The sequence below is a fragment of the Aulostomus chinensis genome, chromosome 3 (assembly GCF_037954235.1).
Source record: "Aulostomus chinensis isolate RoL2024-O1b breed Wild chromosome 3, RoL_Achi_v1.0, whole genome shotgun sequence".
Classification (NCBI taxonomy): domain Eukaryota; kingdom Metazoa; phylum Chordata; class Actinopteri; order Syngnathiformes; family Aulostomidae; genus Aulostomus; species Aulostomus chinensis.
Genome location: NC_141322.1, coordinates 15627282 through 15648600, shown reverse-complemented (window position 1 = coordinate 15648600; position 21319 = coordinate 15627282). Strand labels below are relative to the sequence as shown.

General features: G+C 41.7%; 1 protein-coding gene across 11 annotated transcripts in view; it reads right to left on the bottom strand.

Moving 5' to 3' along the window:
• The window catches only part of tfeb (transcription factor EB), a 33981-nt gene extending 12662 nt beyond the window's left edge, over positions 1-21319 (bottom strand). For 2 of the 11 annotated variants that reach the window (XM_086198945.1, XM_086198944.1), the window contains exons 1-3: positions 21046-21307; positions 997-1101; positions 465-632 (exon numbers count right to left, since the gene is read on the bottom strand). In XM_086198945.1, coding sequence (XP_086055071.1) covers positions 465-632; positions 997-1026 — 198 coding nt within the window. In that variant the 5' untranslated portion in view covers positions 1027-1101; positions 21046-21307. Of the gene's footprint in view, positions 1-464; positions 633-996; positions 1102-3134; positions 3367-6286; positions 6380-7192; positions 7281-7948; positions 8230-21045 lie in introns of those variants that run through there. The other 9 variants (XM_086198939.1, XM_086198940.1, XM_086198937.1 and 6 more) reach the window with 9 other exon arrangements.

Genomic DNA, 21319 nt, shown 5'->3' with positions numbered 1-21319 from the left:
ATCACAGAATGTATTCATACACATGGTTTGTTTGTCCTAAAATAGTGAATGCACATCAATTTTGTGATTTAAGCTGTTGTAAAGCCCAAATAATCCCCTAAAGATAATCCCCAGGTTTCTGTATAATTTTGATTTTTTGGGACCACGTCTCAAGGCTAATCAATCCATGTGGAAACAAGACATCTACACCTTTACTCTGTATTGAGTGATGACATCTAATCTGTGTGGCTTTGTAATTTGCACTTGGTATTAAAATGGTTATGATCTGATCTCAAGTTGCTATTCAGTCTGGCAGCACAGGCAAAACGCAAATGACACAAGCAAGGTCAAGAAAACAATGCAAAGAAAAACCGTCATGTGTCCATTCAACTTGCATTTACAATCTCCTTTGGGGTCCACCAGCCCCCAACAGGCTGCTGATGCTGCTAAAGTGAAAAATAGTAATCTGTTGCAGTCCGACTGACCTTAAGAACCTCCATGGGGACCTGCATGCTTTGGTAGTTCTGTGGCGTGCTAATGGCTGGTGTTGGTGCAGGTGGCCCAACCATGCGATGCTGCATATAATGCAGGGCTGCATTCTGCTGCTGTTGCCGCTCGCGCTGCTCCTCCTGCTGCAGCTGGTCTCGCATCAGCTGCGAAGATAAACACACACGCACACCTTCATCCCAGGAATTCTCGTTAAAAGTTATGATCTATACAGTAGCTTTAACAGGTAATGGCCTTGTCACTTTTGGCTTCTTTCTGCCCTTCTGCTCTTTTAAAAGCAGTCAGATTGTTAACATTGAACAATCAGTGAGCCACACTGATAGTATATCTACAATACCACAGACCTAAATGGGTCTGCCGCATTTATATTCAGATGCTGCCAAAGAAATGATACACCCAAAATCACAGACCACAACATTTTCATCTCCAAGGATCAATTGAGCAAACTTCAGACAGTGATGCCAGCAGCTAACTGAAGGCTTGAACATTTACTGAGTAGTAGAGATTTACCTGCATACGCAAGCCAATGCGCGAGGCCATTGCTGGCGGGCGAGGGGGCAGGGGAGGGCGAGCCGACGTCAGTGCACCGCAGTCCAGTCCGAGAGGTAGTGGAAGCTGTGAAGAAGAAATACAAAAAGAAAATGTGACATGGAAGGGAAAGCTCAGGGTAGACATGAGGGTTGACTGGTATAACAGAAATCGTATTCCACTGAATTAACAAATAGCCACATTTCATTATTCATGTCATGACTGTCAGGCATAAATTCTGCTGCGTGTGGGTCCCTTTCAGCAAGATATGATCCTTTTTTCTGGATTTTACTGGTTACAGAAAGCTGTCACAGTCTTCACACATGAGAGGTCGGCTGTACACAGCCTGACAACATAGACTCTCATTGACTATTGGAAGCTGTAACAAATGTGGAAGTTCCTATGGGTTCAAATGCGTTGTCAAACAAAACAACGCCCAATAAAGCCGCCATTTTTGTTGTTTGACCAGAGTTACAACAATAGAGAATACAGACATCTGTCAGTTGTTTGAATCTTACAGCAGTCCGTAAGTGTTTATGGATGTAATAAGGTGTTTTGGACTGAATATTTTACTAAATTGTATCATCGGGACTTTTACCTACAGTACATAATGACACCGTTTTTGTTGGAGTGCTATCAACTGCTGAATATTTATGACACTTAAAAAGTGAGTTGCCCCAGTTTTGTTTGTTGAGGTTGTAAAAGGGTCAAAAATTATGAGGCAATGAAGGTGATTCCCTTGTGTATCCATTCCTCCATCTGTTCATTTCCTGACCGCTTATCAATTAAGTCTGGGGGGGGGGGGGGGGTTGAAGCCTATCCCAGCTGACATTGGGCGAGAGGCAAGGTGCAACCTGGACATCCTGGTTGCCAGTCAAGAGCAATTAGGGGCTCAGTATCTTGCTCAAGGGCACTTCGACAAGGTCACCGGGGGAAGTGAAGATTAAACCAGCGACCCTTCAGTCGCTAGACGGCCACTCGACCAGTGAGCCATGCCACCTATCCTTGTGTACCAACCACTCAAAATTTTAACAACTCAATCACCTAATCACTCACATACATCCAAACAGACACATAAATCATATTTGACCACCAAATTCTGAAAAGAAAGATACAAAAAATTCCTCAAAACAATTCTTTCACAAGACATTTTGTTTGCAAGAATGGGATACATTTTTGTTTTTAAGATTTCATCAATGTACATTCTTGAAAGTGGAAGTAGAGAGCTTTCTCTTCCAGGGTGTAAAGATGGTTATTTCTGCATTTCACAATGTTGGCAGGGTTTTGGGAATTGACTCAATTGTAAGACCAGCCTCAAGTGGCCACTTGAGGGACTGCAGTTTTTGAAAATAAAGACTCAAATGGAGACTTAAAGTGATGTCCTCTGTCCAAGGAGGCCACATGGACACAGAATGTGTGCATAGTATCATCATCAAGTTAAAAAATCAGATTTCTTCCAAACTACTAAAACGAAAACAACACTGCTCCTCCCGGGTCGGAGGTTTGACACACCCTCCTATCCAGGACCCCCCAATAGACCTTTGAAGGAAGGCTGAGGAGTGTGATCCACAATAGTTGGAACACATCCTCAGGTCCCCCTTCTTAAAAAGGGGAACAACCTCCCTGGTCTGCCAATCCAGAGGCACCACCCCTAACGTCCACATGATTCTGCAGAGTCGTGTCAACCAAGACAGCCCCACAGCATCCAGGGCCTTGAGGAAGCAACCTCAGCCTCAGAGATAGGAGAGCCCACCACAGAGTCCCCAGGCACTGCTTCCTCACTGGAAGACGTGTCGGTGGGATTGAGGATGTCCTTACTGGTCCACAACATCGCGAGTCGAGGTCAGCACTGCACCATATGCACCATACATGGTGTTAACAGTGCACTGCCCCTCCTGAGTTGCCCCCAGATGACAGAAGTTAACATACAGAAACTGCATTATTAGTACCATACAATTATGAGGTACTTTTCTCAGGTCATGTGGTAGTCATGTGGTCTTGTTTTTCTGCGACAAGCATGTGAGCAAAAGACGATGGGGAACACCCTCCTGTTTTCTCGCACGTACTCGGAAGGGAGTCCCAAGGCTGATAGTTCCTCTTCTGCAATGATGTGTTCTTACCGTGAATGACTAAGCTTGTCTGGACTCAACAAAGGTGCGATGGGAAACGACTGATGGTGAGGATTCTTCTGCATTTACTGCTTTGTTATTGTCAGAGACAAAAAAGCAGTGACTGGGACATTAGGGTCTTAACAACCAATCAGACTCCTCCAATTGCTCATCAGGAACATTGTCTGTATATGGTCATAAAGAAGAGAAAACAGAGGGGAAAAGACAGCGCGGGAGAGAAAAGCTCATTGTGCGTGAGGTACAATAAGAAGGGCAGCTCCTATTGAGAAGGACTGAAGCTGCCCGTTGTCCAAAGTGTACATTTCAGCACCCGAGGGGGCACACACTGCCCGCTTTGTGCCCATTGCATGGCCCACGTGAACACACACCCATGCAGAAATACAAATTGAAACAGACACATTCCAACACAAACATGTACAAGATCTCGGATGCCATGCTAGAAGCTCACAAGAGGCAAAGTGATGAACCAGCCGGAACAATGATATTGATGTGCTAGTAGAAACATATGCCCCTTCTGCTAACATCGGAAGTTTTAGAAACAGATCCTCCTGGTCTATTTCAATATGTAAGTTGCAGACACAAAGACATAGTGGTGGAATGTTACAAAGTGTATTTACAGTCTGACAAATGGCGTGATTACATCTCCAAACTCAATCGGCAATGCAGGAATGCCAGCGAGGCAGAGAGGGACATGCTCTGTTTCCATCAAATAAAACAGAACATTGAACTGGTTCTGCTGTACAGAGCCACACAATTACTTCCTGCAACTGCATGCTAAAAACAACGCTATGAAATAGCAGAGTTTAAGCTTGATAAGACATTCAGGGTAAAGTTTCATCTTCTCTGCAACTTTATTAAATGTGCCAAAACACAACTTCATGAAATATTTGACTGGTTGATTAACAAACAATAACTGAAACAGGAGCATAGTGAAAACAACACTGCTATAGTGTTCGGGCACCCGCTAAAAGGTGATTTCTCCTGCAGCAACCATCACCTTGTCTGCCACCACCCATGGTTCATGTCCACATTGTAACTCAAGAACTGTTTCCACTGTTTGAAAGATCTGGGCCACAATCATTTTGATTGTTTTGCTTATTTCCTGTAGCAGCCATATTGGATTACGGATTTATACACAATCTTTCATATATCTTACATGATGCTCACAAGGGTTTTGTGCACTACTACATTCTATTGGTAGACTGCTTTGTGGTGAGGGGTAGCAATGGTGAGCATTCTATGTTCAGCAAGTACCCCTGACAATTTCAGGCAGTAATCCTTTCTAGTTTTTGTAAAGCAACAAACATTTGTAGTACAGTTTTGTTTGAGATGTAAAGCAAACGACTGATGCACTAAATTCACGACCCAATATTAATTTCAACATCTTTCTTTAACCCTAAATTCTGTTTACAGTACATAACTCTTCTCAACATATGTGAAGTATGTCACATACAGCCTCCAACTATGACAAAGCACGCTACACAAATACATACATATTGTACCATTAGCAAACAAACCAAAACACACACTGACACCACTTCCTGATATGGTATGGTGACACACTGATACCAGGCAGTATGATCTCCCACATGGTCCTTCCCATTGCCTGGCATCCACAAGGGTGAGCAGGCATCTGTGACGCAGTGTGAGCACAGCATGGCCATTGTGTGTCCACTGCTTTGTGATGTCACAGTCCCTTCACTTCTAACACTGACAGCCAGTGGGAGGATACAGAGCAGAGGAAGCCCGGGTCATAGGTCAACTCTGGATTTTGCCACAGATTAGTCAAGCTTCAAAGAGTGCTGCAGAACAGTGATGACAGCTTTAGTTCATTCTATACATCCAAGTGCAAAATGTACAACAAATATGCATTACCAACACACACGCGCGCGCGCACACACACACACACACACACACACGGATACATGTTGGGGCAGTGTGAGGGAATGGCACCTGTGCTTAGAGACACGGTGTTAATTTGTGGAGTGTGTATTTTTAGACATTACTGTGTGTTGCCAAGGAGGGCCTTTTTAACAGCTAAATGTAGTAAGACATGGACTGGGTGTACACACACACACACACACACACACACACACACATATATATACTGGAAGAGGAAGAGAGAAAGAGAGAGCAAGAGAGAGAGGTGCCTCTCACAACAAAGCATGTGGGCATAACATTTTGCCAGCCACAGCTGCATAGTAAAATTCTGACAATTTATGGCCATTTCAGAAAAGGCTGTGGGTTACAAACTCCAAAATACATTTCATTTCCATTACAGTAGCTCTGCAAAGGGAGTGACACTTAAGAGAAATTCCTCAAGGTCACAAACCCAAACAACAAAGACAGTTCACCTTCACCAGGCTGTGCTCTGAGACGCAAGCATTCCTAATAACACATGTATTGCACATGCAACAATGCACTCTGCACATCACCACCCTCTTCATAACTCTGTGTGTGTGCGCGCGCACACACTAACACGCACACACACACTAACACGCACACACACACACACTTTTTCCACATCAAGCTACCTATCTGGCTGTTCTAATGACTAAAATAACTCCCCCTTGCTCTCTGTTCTCCTTTTTAGGAGCAGCTTGTTCCCCTGAGCCATGCTGTGTTAGTGTACTTGTGTCATGTTTTTGTTTGAAGGTTAAAAGGCTTGTACATCTTGGAGAGAAACCACAGTTAAGTACTTTGTACTTCAGTAATAAACTGCAACTGCACATACTAAGGCAAGGTTGGTGGGATTGGGTGACAAGGCAGGCATGGAAAGTATGGGGTCCTCAGCCCTACCTATTCGGTCTCTCTCTCTCTCTCTCTCTCTCTCTCTCTCTCTCTCACACACACACACACACACACAGAGCTGTACAAGAACACACTGAACCATTCAACATGCAGACAGATAATCAGATCACTTTCAACATTAAACACTCAGGTCAAGGTCAACTTTGGCTTTGTTAGCAATATTCCCTATTATAACTCATATTACAGGTGATAATGGGGTTCAGTTGAGAGACATAGTAGGACATATACCAGCGTGGATGAGTGATCATCATTTCCTGTTTCACTGAAGGTCAGTTTCTACTTTGACATATAAACAGAAGCACACATGTCAAAGACACACACAGGCACATTACCTGTTTGAGAGAAACAATTGCTTGCTAACAAGAGTTTCAGGCTGCTTGTGCTGCTGACTACATGTCTGGATGCTGAGGTGAATGGACAGCAATCTGCAGGTGGAGGCATGAGGAGGGGTGAAGATGATGATGATGGGGTTGAACAGAGGGGGAAAAAAAGACACAAAAAGACCGACACACAAAGACAGAGAGAGAAAGAAAGCTTGGTTATAAAATGTATAAATGAGGGGATGGAGGTAAAAGATTTAACAAGTAATGTGTGCGTGCTGTAGAGAAGCAAGAGTGGACTCACTGAAGTGTAAATGAACAGATGTGCAACGCACACAATTGTCAGCGGAAGCGTGTAAAGTAATAGACCTGAGTATCAGCACTCTGACAGGTGTGACCCAATGATTTTCATTAGTTTTTAAGTTTTAATCTATAATTCACTTAAAAAGCTATTTTAGTTTCGTTGGTTCTTTGTGTTTTGTCGTAAAATACTGCAGCTGATTGGATGCTGGTCCGCGTCATGTGTGGCTTTGTGTTTTTGTTTGCATTTTTCAACTTAAAAAAGCAGGTTAAAGCATGTCCACTGACACTACTTGTACAATAACAACTAAATGCATTGAGTGTAAAGTTACATATTCTAATGTTACACATTTTACATTCACTGTCTGTAGTTAAGACCATGATATACAGTCTATCACCTGCTGTAAAAGGGTAAGATCTGATTTGGAGCATCTACAAAACTTAGCACACAAAAGTCAAGCAAAAAATGCAAACCTTTCACCATCTAAGAGCTTTTGACATAAATGACCACGAACAAACTTAGTTCAGCTTTTTTGTTCAGTCATCAAGTTTCCAAAGGTCATCTGAATGAATCAGCCTAGCTCATCAACACTGTGTGTGAATCACAATGTCAATCACCTTCTTAACAGTCTATATATAGTCCACCGTGAGGAAGCGAAGTGATTCTGAAAACATTCTCACCGATCTTTCTTTGCCAAAGCAAGATCTGGGAAAGACAAGTCAACATAACATAAGTCAGCCTCATCAATAAAATAAAAAAACAAACCAACATTGTGCATCACTTCCCCTTTTGTCCATCAGCTTTCACAACTCCTAGTTTAGTCAGTGATGAAGCAACTTCCTCTTCAAACCAGGGAAAGAATAAAAGCAGTGCTTTATACATAAACCTTTACGTAAAGGCTAAGTGTAATGCAGCCCAACTGGTTCGACACAGATTAAATACAGAACATATAGAAACACTTGCAAACAGGTGCTCACACTCAGATCAGGAAACATATATTCAGTCAACTTGTGGTTATGCACACACAGATCTAAGATAAGAGTTTAATGAAGTGGTCACTCCAAAATACAAGCAGACAGTAGAGAACTGATCTCTTCCTCCAGCCAGTCTCCACTTGGCTCCACGTGACGGTCCATCATTGCATCTCTATGTAATGCAGCGATGGCTCTCCTCCTATCATCTTACTGTTGACACTAACTGGATGACTTCTGCTTCTCCATCTGGATGTATTCTACCTTGAATGAACTTCACATCACTAGAACGCTTTACACTAAATCTGTTCCAACGTCCTTGTTTTAATTCCTGATGCAAATAAGCACGACACGACTTCAGCTTGACAGAAGAACCAGGCAGTGAGAAACTTCGATTCTTACCAGCAAAACTCCACCTATCCCACAGACATCTTAGTATATCCAAGTGAAATCTGCTCTTCCACGTGTTACTACACGCGCACAGACTGACAGCTTGCTGGCAGAGCTCGAGGAACAACAATATACATATGCTCTTTCGCCGGTTGCGATGCCACTCCTCCTTCAACTGGCAGTTACAGTCACGATTAGTCACCTTCCCCTCTCTCTCTCTCTCTCTCTCTCCAGCCAAGCTTCCTTTTCCTTTGCCTCCCACTCTCTTCTTCCCCTAAATTAGCCCGAAAGCCGTCATCAGGGGCAATGACAAGGAGAGCCCTGTGTCCAGTAAACTCCTCTCTAACTTCTCTCCCAGATTCTCAGATACACCAACACTAGAGGCCACTTCTTATCATTTGGTCTGAATGTCAGTGTTTTTTAATTTTTTTGTCCAAAATATATGACAGTGAATCAGCATATTTCCTCTTCACACGTGTAAATGTTCAGAGAAATCCATGCGCTAAAAAGACAATTACACTTGTGGTTGTCTTCTCACTATTAAATAACATGTGGGCTTGCAATTTTATTCAAATAAAATAAAATGTTCCAAAGGAATAAGAGTTTTGGTTAAAATTCAAATGAACTCGGGTGCCAGAGTCATAAAACCACTTAATCTAAGAGAAAGATTAATCCACATAAAATTCGTCATCTGTTTAAAGGGATTTAATCTCAAACAGGACGTTCTTCTAAAACAGCAGACAAAGCAACGAAGATATGGCTGACGACCCATGACAAATGCACATGCGTGAAAATAACTGTCATCACATCGAAACATTCAAGAGGTGACGGGGTAGTGCAGCACACATTTTGTAGGTTATTCTGTAAACCACTATACATAAAATTTATATTTCTGTAAGCACATCACTAGACTCAAGGATGGATTCCAAACCTTTCAGCTCAGACCCCCCAAAATACCGATGCCAACAATAAGCAACCCCCACCATCTCTGGAGGTGGCTGAAGTATGCACAAAAAGGCAAAGAACAAAAACAGCCAAATGTACATTCATTCAAAATTCAGCAAGTACTTTTAGTTCTGAAATCAACAACAGTTTGTCTTTTATTATTATTTCCACTCCTCGTCTTTGTCTTGTGACCTGAAATTGTGAGGTCCAAACTAAAGGGCGGTCAGAGAGCACATACCTCCACCAAGGTTATCAGGTGTCATCACATCCAGATCCTGTCAAGGAGCTGATCCACCACTTTTCAACGCATACACAGGCACACACACACACACACACACACAAACACACACACCAATCATACATGCAGAGCAGAAATAGTCTAGGGTGCAAATGATTTTCCATTTGAGGATACTGTTATGTGTGCTGGTATTTTGTGTGTTACATAACGAGCCTTCTCACAAAGACTAATGTACATTATAGAAGAAAGTGAGTGAGTGAGTGAGTGAGTGACACAGTGAATCATTATGTGTCAGTGTGTGGCAGCTCTCAGTTTTCCCCCTTTTAAATAGTAAGTCAGTGTGGCTGGTATGAGGAGCCACTGTAAATAAATCAATGTATGTAAAGCACTTTCAGTCTGACACCTGTTCCCACAAAAAAAAGACAGAAATTAGAGACAGAATGTTGTGTAGATTATAATGACAACACTGTCTGGAAACCCCTACTAAGAGATATTTATTCATCCATTAGTCTACTGGAACAGGGTCAGTACATGTTAATATACAGCAGAGGTACAGACGTGACCATACCAGCCCTTAGCAATGCTGCTAATTCACATCAGCAATGAAAGAACATTGTCATCTGTGGAAAAAAATTACCAAAATTGCTATGCAGGCTGGATGTTCAGACATGCTCAGAATCAAGCAATTATAAAGCTTTTACCCGAGTCATTAACAAGCAGCTTGAGTGTGCTCTTGTAAAATTAATATTTCAAAGGCTGATTGTTATGGAGTTGTATTTCTCTGAAATGCAGCACAATCAGAACAATGTAACAAACATTTAATGTTGTTGTTCTTTGTCAGCACTGCAATTCAAACCAATCTGATTCCCCTAAAGATATGCGTAAACTAGATACCTCCACCAAAGTGACCCCAGGCACAACGTAAAACTAATTTTGGCTATTGTTGAATGGAACTGACATGAATTTGAATGGTTTCTTCAATGGCCCGTGCTACAACCCCCCACTGAGTTTGGGGGAATCCCTCCTCGTAGTTTTTATGTTATGCTGCCAACAAGCAAACTACACAGATCATGTAACCTCCTCAGGAGAGGCAGTTATTAAATTAATATCAGAAATATTCAATGACAAGCTGATGTTGCTGCTTGACATAATGATGACAAGTTGAATGGGAAAGCAAACACATCTCTGCTGGAAGAGCCTCGAAGGCAGCACAGGACTGACCAACACAGGCTGACAGGACCATTAAAGGAGCCTCCAAGTGGAACAGTAAAGTGAACGGTTCGGTGGTACAGAGGATGATTTGTTCTACCGAAAAACAGATACAAGGTGAAAAAAACTGCACGAATAAACAAAAACAATCTCAGCTCAACTTGACTACTGAGCGCTGATACTGAAAATATATCAGCAGATTATATATCACACACACACTAAGTATATAAGTCACTCTTTAAATTCTGCACACACACTGACATGAACAAGCTCTGCAGAGATCCTCTGTGCATAATGTGTGTTTGGGTTTGACAACCAGAGTACTGCCTGTCTCTACCCAGTAACCCAAATATTTGTAACCCCCCCCCCCCCCCAATCCTGTATCCCTGAATACACAAACACAAATACTGGTATCAAAGTGCCACTCAACTAGTTGTGATAGGCACAACAAAGCAGAGCACAGGCCAGCGTGGTTCAGCAGGACCCAGCTGACAAGCATTCCTTGTTTGTACACAGAGCGCTCATCAGTGGGCCAGCTCCAGTTCTCATAGTGCCCGCAGTGTATTTACTGGGTTATTTTGGTCCAGGGGCAGGACCACTCCAGGCCCTCAGCTCATTGGTTGGGAAAGATGCATTCCTATCAAGTCTGGCCAATCATAAGGTGTGTGTGTAGGCGGGGAAACCATTGACCAAGACAGCCTTGTACTCTTGACAATGGCCCTACGGATGCAGGGCTCATCACACACACACACACACACACACACACACACACACACACACACACACACACACACACACACACACACACACACACACACGCACACACAATCCAAGCCCCTCTTTATTTGTCCGGTAAAAAAGTTTCCTGTCCTTTACTCCCTCTGTCGCTATGGTTGTACAGGGGCTGAAAACAAATACTACCTACATAGACCATCATTGTACCTCTATGAGCGCGTTGAATGATTGTGTTGATTTGTCCAGACATGCCTGACCCAGCTACGCTAACCTGGGGCTATCTCTCTGTTAAGTAGGACAAACATGGCTGTCAATAGTTTGGCAAGAAGTCATTAGAGCCAAAGACAATCATCGTAGATTTTAATCACCCAGGCTTCACGGTTTGCAAATACAATTTGTGTTGTTTGCCTGATAGTTTCTACCGTCTGTGATGAGATACAGGAGTGATTTCAACCATGCTCTGTCTGTCGTACTCCAGCATCACTCTATGTCATGCACTGCGATGAAATTACAACATCTGTGTGGGTATCTGTATCAACATAATTTATGTTCAAAGCTTCCTCATATGACCTGACTTGACCCCAAGTTTTTTGCATGAGTATGACTACTTTTTCTGAAGTTGTTTACAATTCTTTGTAAAATGTGAATAACAATTTTTATTTTATCAGCAATTCATTTATTACACGCCAGGCTGTTCAGACCGTCTTTTAAACATGTGAAATAAGATATGCAACACTGCTTGACCTAAATGTAACATATCACATAAACAAACACTACTTCTTCGGCGCTGTCTGGTATTTTCTTCAGTGCTGTAATTAGCTGTCTTTCTCTTTCCTTCGTAGGCTGTCAGTTTCTGACTGCCACCTTCCCTTTTTCTTAACGTGTCATGTGGGGTTACCATAACAATGAGAACAGGCTGGTGAGCGCTGCCGTTAAACAAATGAGAGAATATTGGCCAAGTTTAATGCATGAATATATATTTAGCTTTACACCGCATGCCTGACACAGCAACTGAGACTGTTCTGACGTGATACCACATGAAGGCAAGGTGACGTTAATGAGTGGAAGATTAGGAGACAGTGAATCGTCCCATTTTGAAATTAGATTGCCTGGATGTGTGAATTGACATTGCAAATGTCTTTTACAACTAATTGTGCAGTCCAACTTTTGGTTTAATGATGCGCATCATCTACATTTTTATATATTTTGATGGCATTCACCAAATACTGATACACATTTAATTCCATGAATATTAATATGTATTCAAAATATTAACAGAATGATTATAGTCAATATATAATAATCAACAATGTGGATATGATGGCCAAGAGGGTAAAAATTTAGAAGAGCTAGAAAAGTCATAAGTTAAGAAATATACTGGTGCGACCTTTGAATGCAATAAAAAAACAACACTTGTGTGATTTACTTTCAAACATCATATCAATTAGGTCTGTGATATAAAATCAATACAGCAATAAATGTCATATTTTTTGCCACATTCCTGCATTTCAGTCCCTCATACTGATACCTTATTGAATTGTAATATATTGTGATAAAGCTGTATCACAACCCATATACACAACCAGTCAAAAGTTTGGACACCTTCTGATTCAATGTTTTTCTTTATTTTTACTACTTTCTACACTGTAGATACCTACTGAAGACATCAAATATATAAAGCAAGATATATGGAATTATGTAGCCAAGAAAAAATAATTAAATAACTTCAAATATGTTTTATGTTTCAGATTCCCCAAAGTAGCCACCCTTTGCTCTGCCGACAGCGCTGCAAACCCTTGGCCTTCTGTCAATGAGCTTCATGATGTCATCACCTGAAATGGTTTTCACTTCTCAGGTTCTCCTTGTCAGGGTTCATTCGTGGAATTTCTTGCCTTCTCAATGAGGTTGGGACGATCAGTTGTGCTGTGCAGAAGTCAGGTCGGTAAAGAGCTGACAGCCCTCTTTGACAACTGTTAGAATTCATATTATGGCAAGAACCAATCAGTAGAGAGAAACAACAGTCCATCATTTCTTTAAGAATTAAAGTCTGGAAAATTGCAAAAACTTTGAATGTGTCCCTAAGTGCAGTCACAAAAACCATCAAGCGCTCCGATGAAACTGGTTCACGTGAGGACCGCCCCAGGAAAGGAGGAGTCACCTCTGCTGCTGAGGATGAGTTCATCTGAGTCACCGGCCTCAGACATCACAAGTTAACAGCTCCTCAGATGAGAGCCCAGATAAAAGCCACACAGAGTTGTAGGAGCAGACACATCTCTACATCAACTGGTCAGAGGAGACTGCGCCAATCAGACCTTCATGGTTGAACAGCTGTTAAGAAACCATGACTCAGGAAAAGCAACAAACAGAAGAGACTTGTTTGTGCCAAGAAACATGAGGAATCAGACCAGTGGAAATCTGGGCTTTGGTCTGATGAGTCCAAATTTGAGGTCTTTGGTTCCACCTGCTGTGTCTTTATACAACGCAGCAAAGGTGGACGGATGGTCTCTCTACATGCATGGTTCCCACCGTGAAGCATGGAGGAGGAGGTGTGATGGAGCTGGGAGACTTTGCTGGTGACACTGTTGGGGATTTATTCAAAATTGAAGGCAGACTGAATCAGCATGACCACCACAGCGTCCTGCTACAACACGCCATCCCATCTGGTTTGTGTTTAGTTGGACCATCATTTACTTTTCAACATGACAGTGACCCCAAACACACCTCCAGGCTGTGTGAGGGCTTTTTTACCAAGAAGGAGAGTAATGGAGTGTTGCGCCTGGTGACCTGGCCTCCACAGTCACCTGACCTAAACCTAATCCAGATGGTTTAGGATGAGATGGACCTCAGAGCGAAGGCAAACGGGCCAACAGGTGCTCAGCATCTCTGGGAACTCCTTCAAGCCTGCTGGAGAACCATTCCAGGTGACGACCTCATGAAGCTCATGAGGTTTTGAGTTATTTCACACTTTTCTGTTTACTACATAATCTCATAGGTGTTCATTCATAGTTTGATGGCTTCAGTGAGAATCTACAATGTAAATAGTCATGAAAATAAAGAAAAACCATTAAATGAGAAGGTGTGTCCAAACTTTTGACTGATAGTGTTACGTTATGGCAGCAATATTTCAGCTTATTACGGTTCAGTGAGTGACACGAGTTTAATTTCAAAATGACATGAAGGCGGCTACATTTAGTGTGTTAAGCAATTGTGCAAAATTTTGCATATATTCTAATAATTCAAACGTAAATTGTAGATAATTTCAACTCAATTTGTCTATTGATCTAACAACAGGAGATATGTATTGTTAGACTATCAAGATGAAACACTGCAAGTTTAAGACTGTCTTAATATGTATCGTGTCATAAGCTAATAACCTGATTGATATTGAAATCCTCAACAAAACCCAATGGGGATGTCGAGCAGAGGCGGCACAGTGGTGCAGTGGTCAGCACTGTCACCTCACAGCAAGAAGGTTCCAGGTTCAAGCCCCAGCTCCAGCAGAGGATCTTTCTGTGTGGAGTCTCCATGTTCTCCCTGTTCCTGTGTGGGTTCTCTCTGGTACTCCAGCTTCCTCCCACAGTCCAAAGACATCAAGAGAGGACGAGGCTGATTGATACTCTAAATTGACTGTAGGTGTGACTGTGAGTGTGAATGGTTGTCTGTCTCTATGTGTTGGTCCTGTGATGGACTGGTGACCTGTCCAGGGTGAACCCCACCTCTCGCCCAAAGGCTGCTGGGATAGGATCCAGCCCCCCCCCCCCCCCCCCGCGACCCTTAACAGGATAAGCAGGATTAGAAAATGGATGGATGCATGGATGGACACAATAAAAGGCAGGACAGACAAAAAAAATACAAACAGATTAATACATCTGGACCCACTGTTGCAGCGTTAACTTGGGCTGCTTTGGTTGGGTGTTCCAATCAAAACTGGCTAAGCTACTAGATGTGAAAGACAAAGTAAAGCTATGAGCATGCTTGTGTGTGTGTGTGTAAGAACCCTGCCAACCAGCCCCACAGCATTTCTTTTTGCGTGGTTGACAGTCACCATGTACAGTGAGATGGAATGGAAAGTATTTGGGAGATGAGTTGGGAGATAAGATTCCCAACACAAAATTAATTTCACTACAGCTGTCACCCACCAAAACCTTTAAAAGGTTCTCTTCTACATCAACCTACTTTCAACTTTAATCTGGAGACAGGTTGAGATCTAATAAGCATCAAGTACGAGGAATGTGGCTGCTTTTGACCTCTTAAACCTTTGTGAGGAAAAGAGCAGAGATGAGATGTGTGAGGGAGTTGAGTACGTGAGTGTGCCAAATCAGTATCGTTTTCATCTCTCCTGATCAAACATAGGGGCAGTTTTTTAATTTGGCAGCGCAAATACAGGAATGCTGTGACTCTAAGCACAGACACACACAACATTCTATAGCATATCACTAAAATACCACTTCAAATGTTTCTGTCACAACTGGACTGAAGCCACCCAAGAAGAGGGAATTTGTGTTAAATGTCAAAAAACTGAGCCAGAATATAGTTGTTCGAATTAAATTGCTGCAGTTTTTAAAACTCTGCACTTAAAGAAAAGCGCCACCTATCTATTGGAAGGGGAACACCAAACCAAGGACTTATTTGAGCTATGAATACTTTGGATACAACAAAAGTCGAGATTACTCAAGGCCGAAGTATTACTTTCTCAATTTGTATCTTTGCATGATAAATGTCAGGGTATGAAACACAAATACCCACTTGAGTGTAAAAGTATGTGTAAAAGCATAACATAACACTACCAGTCAAAAGTTTGGACACACCTTCTCATTTAATGGTTTTTCTTTATTTTCATGCAAACAATAAAGAAAAGCAATAAAATAGAGAAATGTTAAAAAAAGAAAGATGTCTGTGAATTAATCTAAGACAGAACGCTCTCAGACAAGCTTATCATCTAACTTACCTGTCTAGTTTCAATATTTCTTGTCATTTGATCCATTTATTTTGTGTGGGAAAAACTAAACGCAAACACACCAAATTCAGTATTGATCCAAGGAGTTTCCAGGGATTAAAAAAATAATTCTTTTGAGCCCACTCACAACTGGATTGGGAAATGCTGGGATAAGCACCGTTGTGATGCCGCTTATCCACGGCCAAGGTTGTTTGGTTTTCTCAAGCTAGTTCACGTAGAGTTATTCCAGAAATGTTGAACTTCACCTATGACTTAGGCCAATGGCCTTGTCTTGTAAGAAATGTTGTATTTTGTGCCTGTGTTGCTATTTTTCCAATGTCATTGTGTTTTCCAAAATGTTGCTGTGTTTTGACCCCCCAAGGCTTCCTACCATAAGTCATCAGTAGGTCATTTAAGCTGATCCTGCTGTATGCAAAGCCTTAATACTGGGCGAAAATAGCCCTTGTTTCAGTTTCTATTACCATGAGTGTAAAACTACTGGCAACAGAAAGAGTACAAGGAAGAACATAACACAAGACCTGTTTAAGAAGCCTGGAGAGGTTGAATTTAAGTATCAGGCTGCTAAATGGTGATGAAAATAGAAATGAAGAAAAAGAAAATTAAAGTTAGCTTTGCACAACAGTGCTGACTACTTAAATAAAGGTCATCAAAAAACTGGTAAATAAAGCAGGCATACCAACATTTGTTGTAGCAAATCAAGGTTTACAAAACCAAAACTCAAATGAACAAGTTCAAGAACCTGTTCCTCTTGGTGGAAACGAGGGAAGAGAGAAGTAAAGAACCACAAATAACAGATGACGAGTTGATAATAACCAATGAACTGTCAACACAAACGCAACAGGACGGCTGCAGTCTGCGCTGCACAGAGACAACAGAGGACCAGCACTATGTCAGTCAAAAGAGGATATGAGAGCGTAGAGTGGACTTAAGATGAGGAAGTGGAGTCACACATTCAGCACATGCCTTGAAACATCCCACCCACACTCACCTCTGATGGATCATGGGTCATGTTGTCAAATATCACATGCCAAGTGGTCATTCCCGTTAAATTCAAGAAAATGTCCGACTTTTGGTTTTGCCTTTTCGTATGAGGTGTTTTGTTTTTTAAAAGACACAACACCTTTTCCTTATCTAGTCAGGAAGCAAAAGGAAAGAGTCCAGATGACGGGAGATCAGTCCATATGGCAGACGGATGAAGCTGTGTTTACACACACCTGATGCTCTTTCACACCAGAGTACATCCATTCAACCTGGACAGTGTTTGTGTGTGTATGTGTGTGTGCGCGCGCGTGTGCGAGCACCTCTGTGTGTATGGCTGCCTCTGTTTACCTGAAGAAAATTAACCCCATCAATAACACTTACAGGTGGACACGAGTCCACTGAGGCTGAAAACATGACTGAACACAAACGCGCGCGCACGCACACACACACACACACACACACACACACACACACACACACACACACACACACACACACACTTACCCTAATTAGTGCCTGTGACAAGGTGATCAGTTTGCATGTGTCATGCAAACAAAACACAACCAAAGGTTAGAGAATGCGAGATTAAAAAATAATCCTGTTTGGAAAAACATCGGAGCACATCTACGTTGAGGATTTAATGTCTGAAATTTGACTCTGTTTTCCTTCACTGGTCGTCTGAATATGCTGCCATGATGCTACTTTTGGAGAGAGCGCGATCACCCTGCCAGGCGTCACTTCTTCTCTGCATACTGGCCAGTCACCTCTCACCTTGCTGACAGTGACCTCACAGATGAGTGTGTTTACTGTCTGCTGACCCTTCATACTGTGCGCACTCAATAACCCCATGGACTCGGCTATGTGCATCTGTTCTGGTCTAAGCTGCACAGCTTACCACACACTCTTGTTTCACAAACGAGTGTGTGTGAGTTCAGGTACAACACACAGACAGACTCCATAAATTTCTATTATCAATTCTTGCCAGCTCAGCTGTATACCACACGTATGCAGCTACCTAGCAGATTTATATCCGGGGCCTTCAGTTCAGAGGCCCTCTTACAAAATTTCAATAAACATGCACACGATAAAAGTTAGTGACAGGTGTTGGATGGATAAACCTGCCAGATCTATACCTCATCTTATATAAATGTTATCAGTGAATGTGTATTTATACCAAAAAGTAGAAAGAAACTGCTCATATAAAAATGCTTCTTTCAAATAAACACTGTCCGTTGCATTGGCTCAGACACTTTTGTTTAGCATCATGCATGATGTAGCATCATGGCAGTATGTATATTCATCATAATTTTTTTCTTTTTAAATCAGAGAAAGCTGTAGAAAAGATGCATTGTTTATGGTTTGTGTTTGTATTAAAATAATATGAATACTTAGTTACAGGATTACCTGCTTCAATGAACAGGTCAACTACTTGCCAATTGTGCCAATCAGCAGAAATCTATTTATTAGGTACACTTAGATAATAAACCTAGACAAAGATGCACTGTAGTACAGCAACCATGGAATACATCTTACATGCTCAGTATTTATTGAATTTGTTTGTTGATGTATATCAGTGGCCATTTTGAGGAACAAACAGCCCTTATTGATTTGAAAGGGATGGACAAATTATTAGGCACTAACGGTTCAACACAAGACGCATTATAATGAAGGAAATACTTATCACAGCACTGCCTTATCAAAACTGCATGTGTTCTATCTAGGTGTACCTAATAAACTGGCGTGTGTGTGTGTCTTTCTGATCAAGCTAGCTAGAAGATATGCACTGAATTAGGAGCAAGGCAAATGAAGACCATGACAAAGACACAGCAGCAGAGGTGTCTTTCCAGGACAAAGATAAATCAGATTAAGACATCTGACGGCACAACTTTTGTTTACCCTGCATGCTGCAACACTGCAGCAGTGTAACATACAAAACATGCATTGACCACAGCACAACAACTGAGCATATGAATAAACATCTCTATTGCATCACAAACAAGTCCGACACATCCGCACACAGTCTCTAATTTCAACCTGCAGCTAAATCTATGGCATTCATGAGTCTGGGCATCTCCTGACAGTAGAACTACAAACAGGTGGAAGTTTTAATGCCTTTCAGTCCCACACTGATGTCTGTCTTGTGTATCAAAGCAATGTAGAAAATATATGAGTCACCAAAACACTTCTGCCGTCATGTGTAACTTCCCTGTAAAGCTCATTTTACTTAAAATGAGGAAACGCAGAATTTGATAGGACAACCTCTTTCTTTTTCCTGAAAACACATCAGGACATTCATGTCAACAAGTCAACCAGTGTTTTCAGTTTGTTTGTTTTTGTCAATCCTTTATAAAGCAATCTGAATTCCGATATATTGAGTTAGAAAAGTACTACATATTGTACAATTGCTGACTGTTTCAATATCCCTCAAAGTATTAATTCAAATTACAATAAAGAAGTCAGCAGATAGCTTGTGACTGTGTCAGTGTGAGCATTTATGCTTATATATGTTCCTATATATTTACTTCTATGAATGTAAATGCTGCTTTTAAGTAAACAATATTAACTCAGCTGAAGATTTACTACAGTTTACCTTCCTTTTACATTGTTCCTAAATTACAATCAACGTAAAAATTGAGAACATATTCATAAACCATTGTCGTCTGCTAGGCTGTTCCCTGCAAACAACGCTGTCACCGGTGGCACCAGTGAGATTCAATACATCAGTGCAGGAAGAAGCTTGAAAAAAAATGTAGTCATCAGTTACCAACTATTCGAGCAGCTTCTGTTCTGACCTTTAACCCTTATTGTTTATTCTAGAGAATAATACTGATGATAACAGAGGTCAAACGAAAAGAGGTCAAGGGTCAGGGACCAGGGTCTAATGTCAGGTGGGAAGCATGTTGTACAGAGACATATATGACAGCCTGCAGCCCTCAGAACCTTTGAGGGCATCGAGTTTAGACCATAGTCAATAGTCAAAGCGCTATAGTTCCCAAAAAAACACTCACAGCCCATGACAAATAATATGACAATGCAAAACTGACCAGAAGCATGCTTACTATAATGACACAAGGATGAATATCTCAAAATTATGATGCAATTTTCATTACGGTACGTCAAAATAAAACCCGTAGTTCCGTCTAAAATGGAAGCTGAATGTATCAAATCTCATTTGTCATACAGCAGTGATATGTTGACATCACTGTGACAGCAACAAACATAAAAAGTTGTATCCTGCACTCTACATGCAGGCACACTAATAATAAACACACGGCATGTTATTAAAGCCAACTCTGCAGACAGGAGACAAAGGAGACCGAAATAACTCCATCATTATTTCAGTGTTGGCACCAAGCATGACTTTCAACCAAAGTACTTGAATAGGCCGTGTAGTTTATAAAGTCATAGCTTATACATAGCAGCATACCTCGGGGCTGAGGTGTTGTTACTGATACCAGCCTGGCTACTGCTTATAAATGGCAAGGGGGAAGAGAGCCCCCATGACAGAAAAAAAAAAAAAGAAAGGAGAAAGCTGTGCATTCAGATTTGAAATGGTTTCCACTATGCTGCAGCATAAATAAAAGCACAATTTCACTTATTTCATCATTTTGAAATAGTAAAAGCTTCTAAAAAAAAATGTGCGTTGTAAAATGATAAAAGGTTTGAATTCAATTGCATTTCAGGATAGGTTGACACTTTGATTTTTTTTTTTAGGATACAGGTCTTTGCAAGGTTTTCTAATATTCTTAACAAAAAGAAAAGGGGAGGGGGGACTGAGTTTTGAGCTTCGTGATTTTATTCCAAAATTAAAGATGAGGGGGCACTGCCTCCTCATCAATGCGAAACTCTGATTAAACGATATTTCAACATTCACAAGGAGGATATGTCTCTAATATTCTATGAACAAATAATGTAGCTGTTCGTATGTTAGTCATTTATCACCAGACAAACTTCTGGTGAGATAAGCTGTGTGGTGTAGTTTAGCGGGGTCGGTGGCGTTTAAGCGTAGCTAAAGTGAAGTGTCACTGGTGAAACACCACTCACCCGCTCTGAAGGTCAGACGGAACGAAGTCAGGTTCAGGAAAAGTGCGTCCCACTTCTCCCGCGCAGCTGATAACAGCGAACCGGACGGGAACTACTGGACGGAAACACCGAGTTCCACCAGATAAAACCGGGGAGTTTGACGTTTCTCTCGACTCCCTCAGGCTGCGGCACTTGGCACAACCGCCCGCACCTCCGAGGCCAATTTGTTTTCGTTTCGACCGTCGAGCTGTTGTCACAACTCGGAGCGTCTGCGGTCACCTGTGCCACCGCCAAT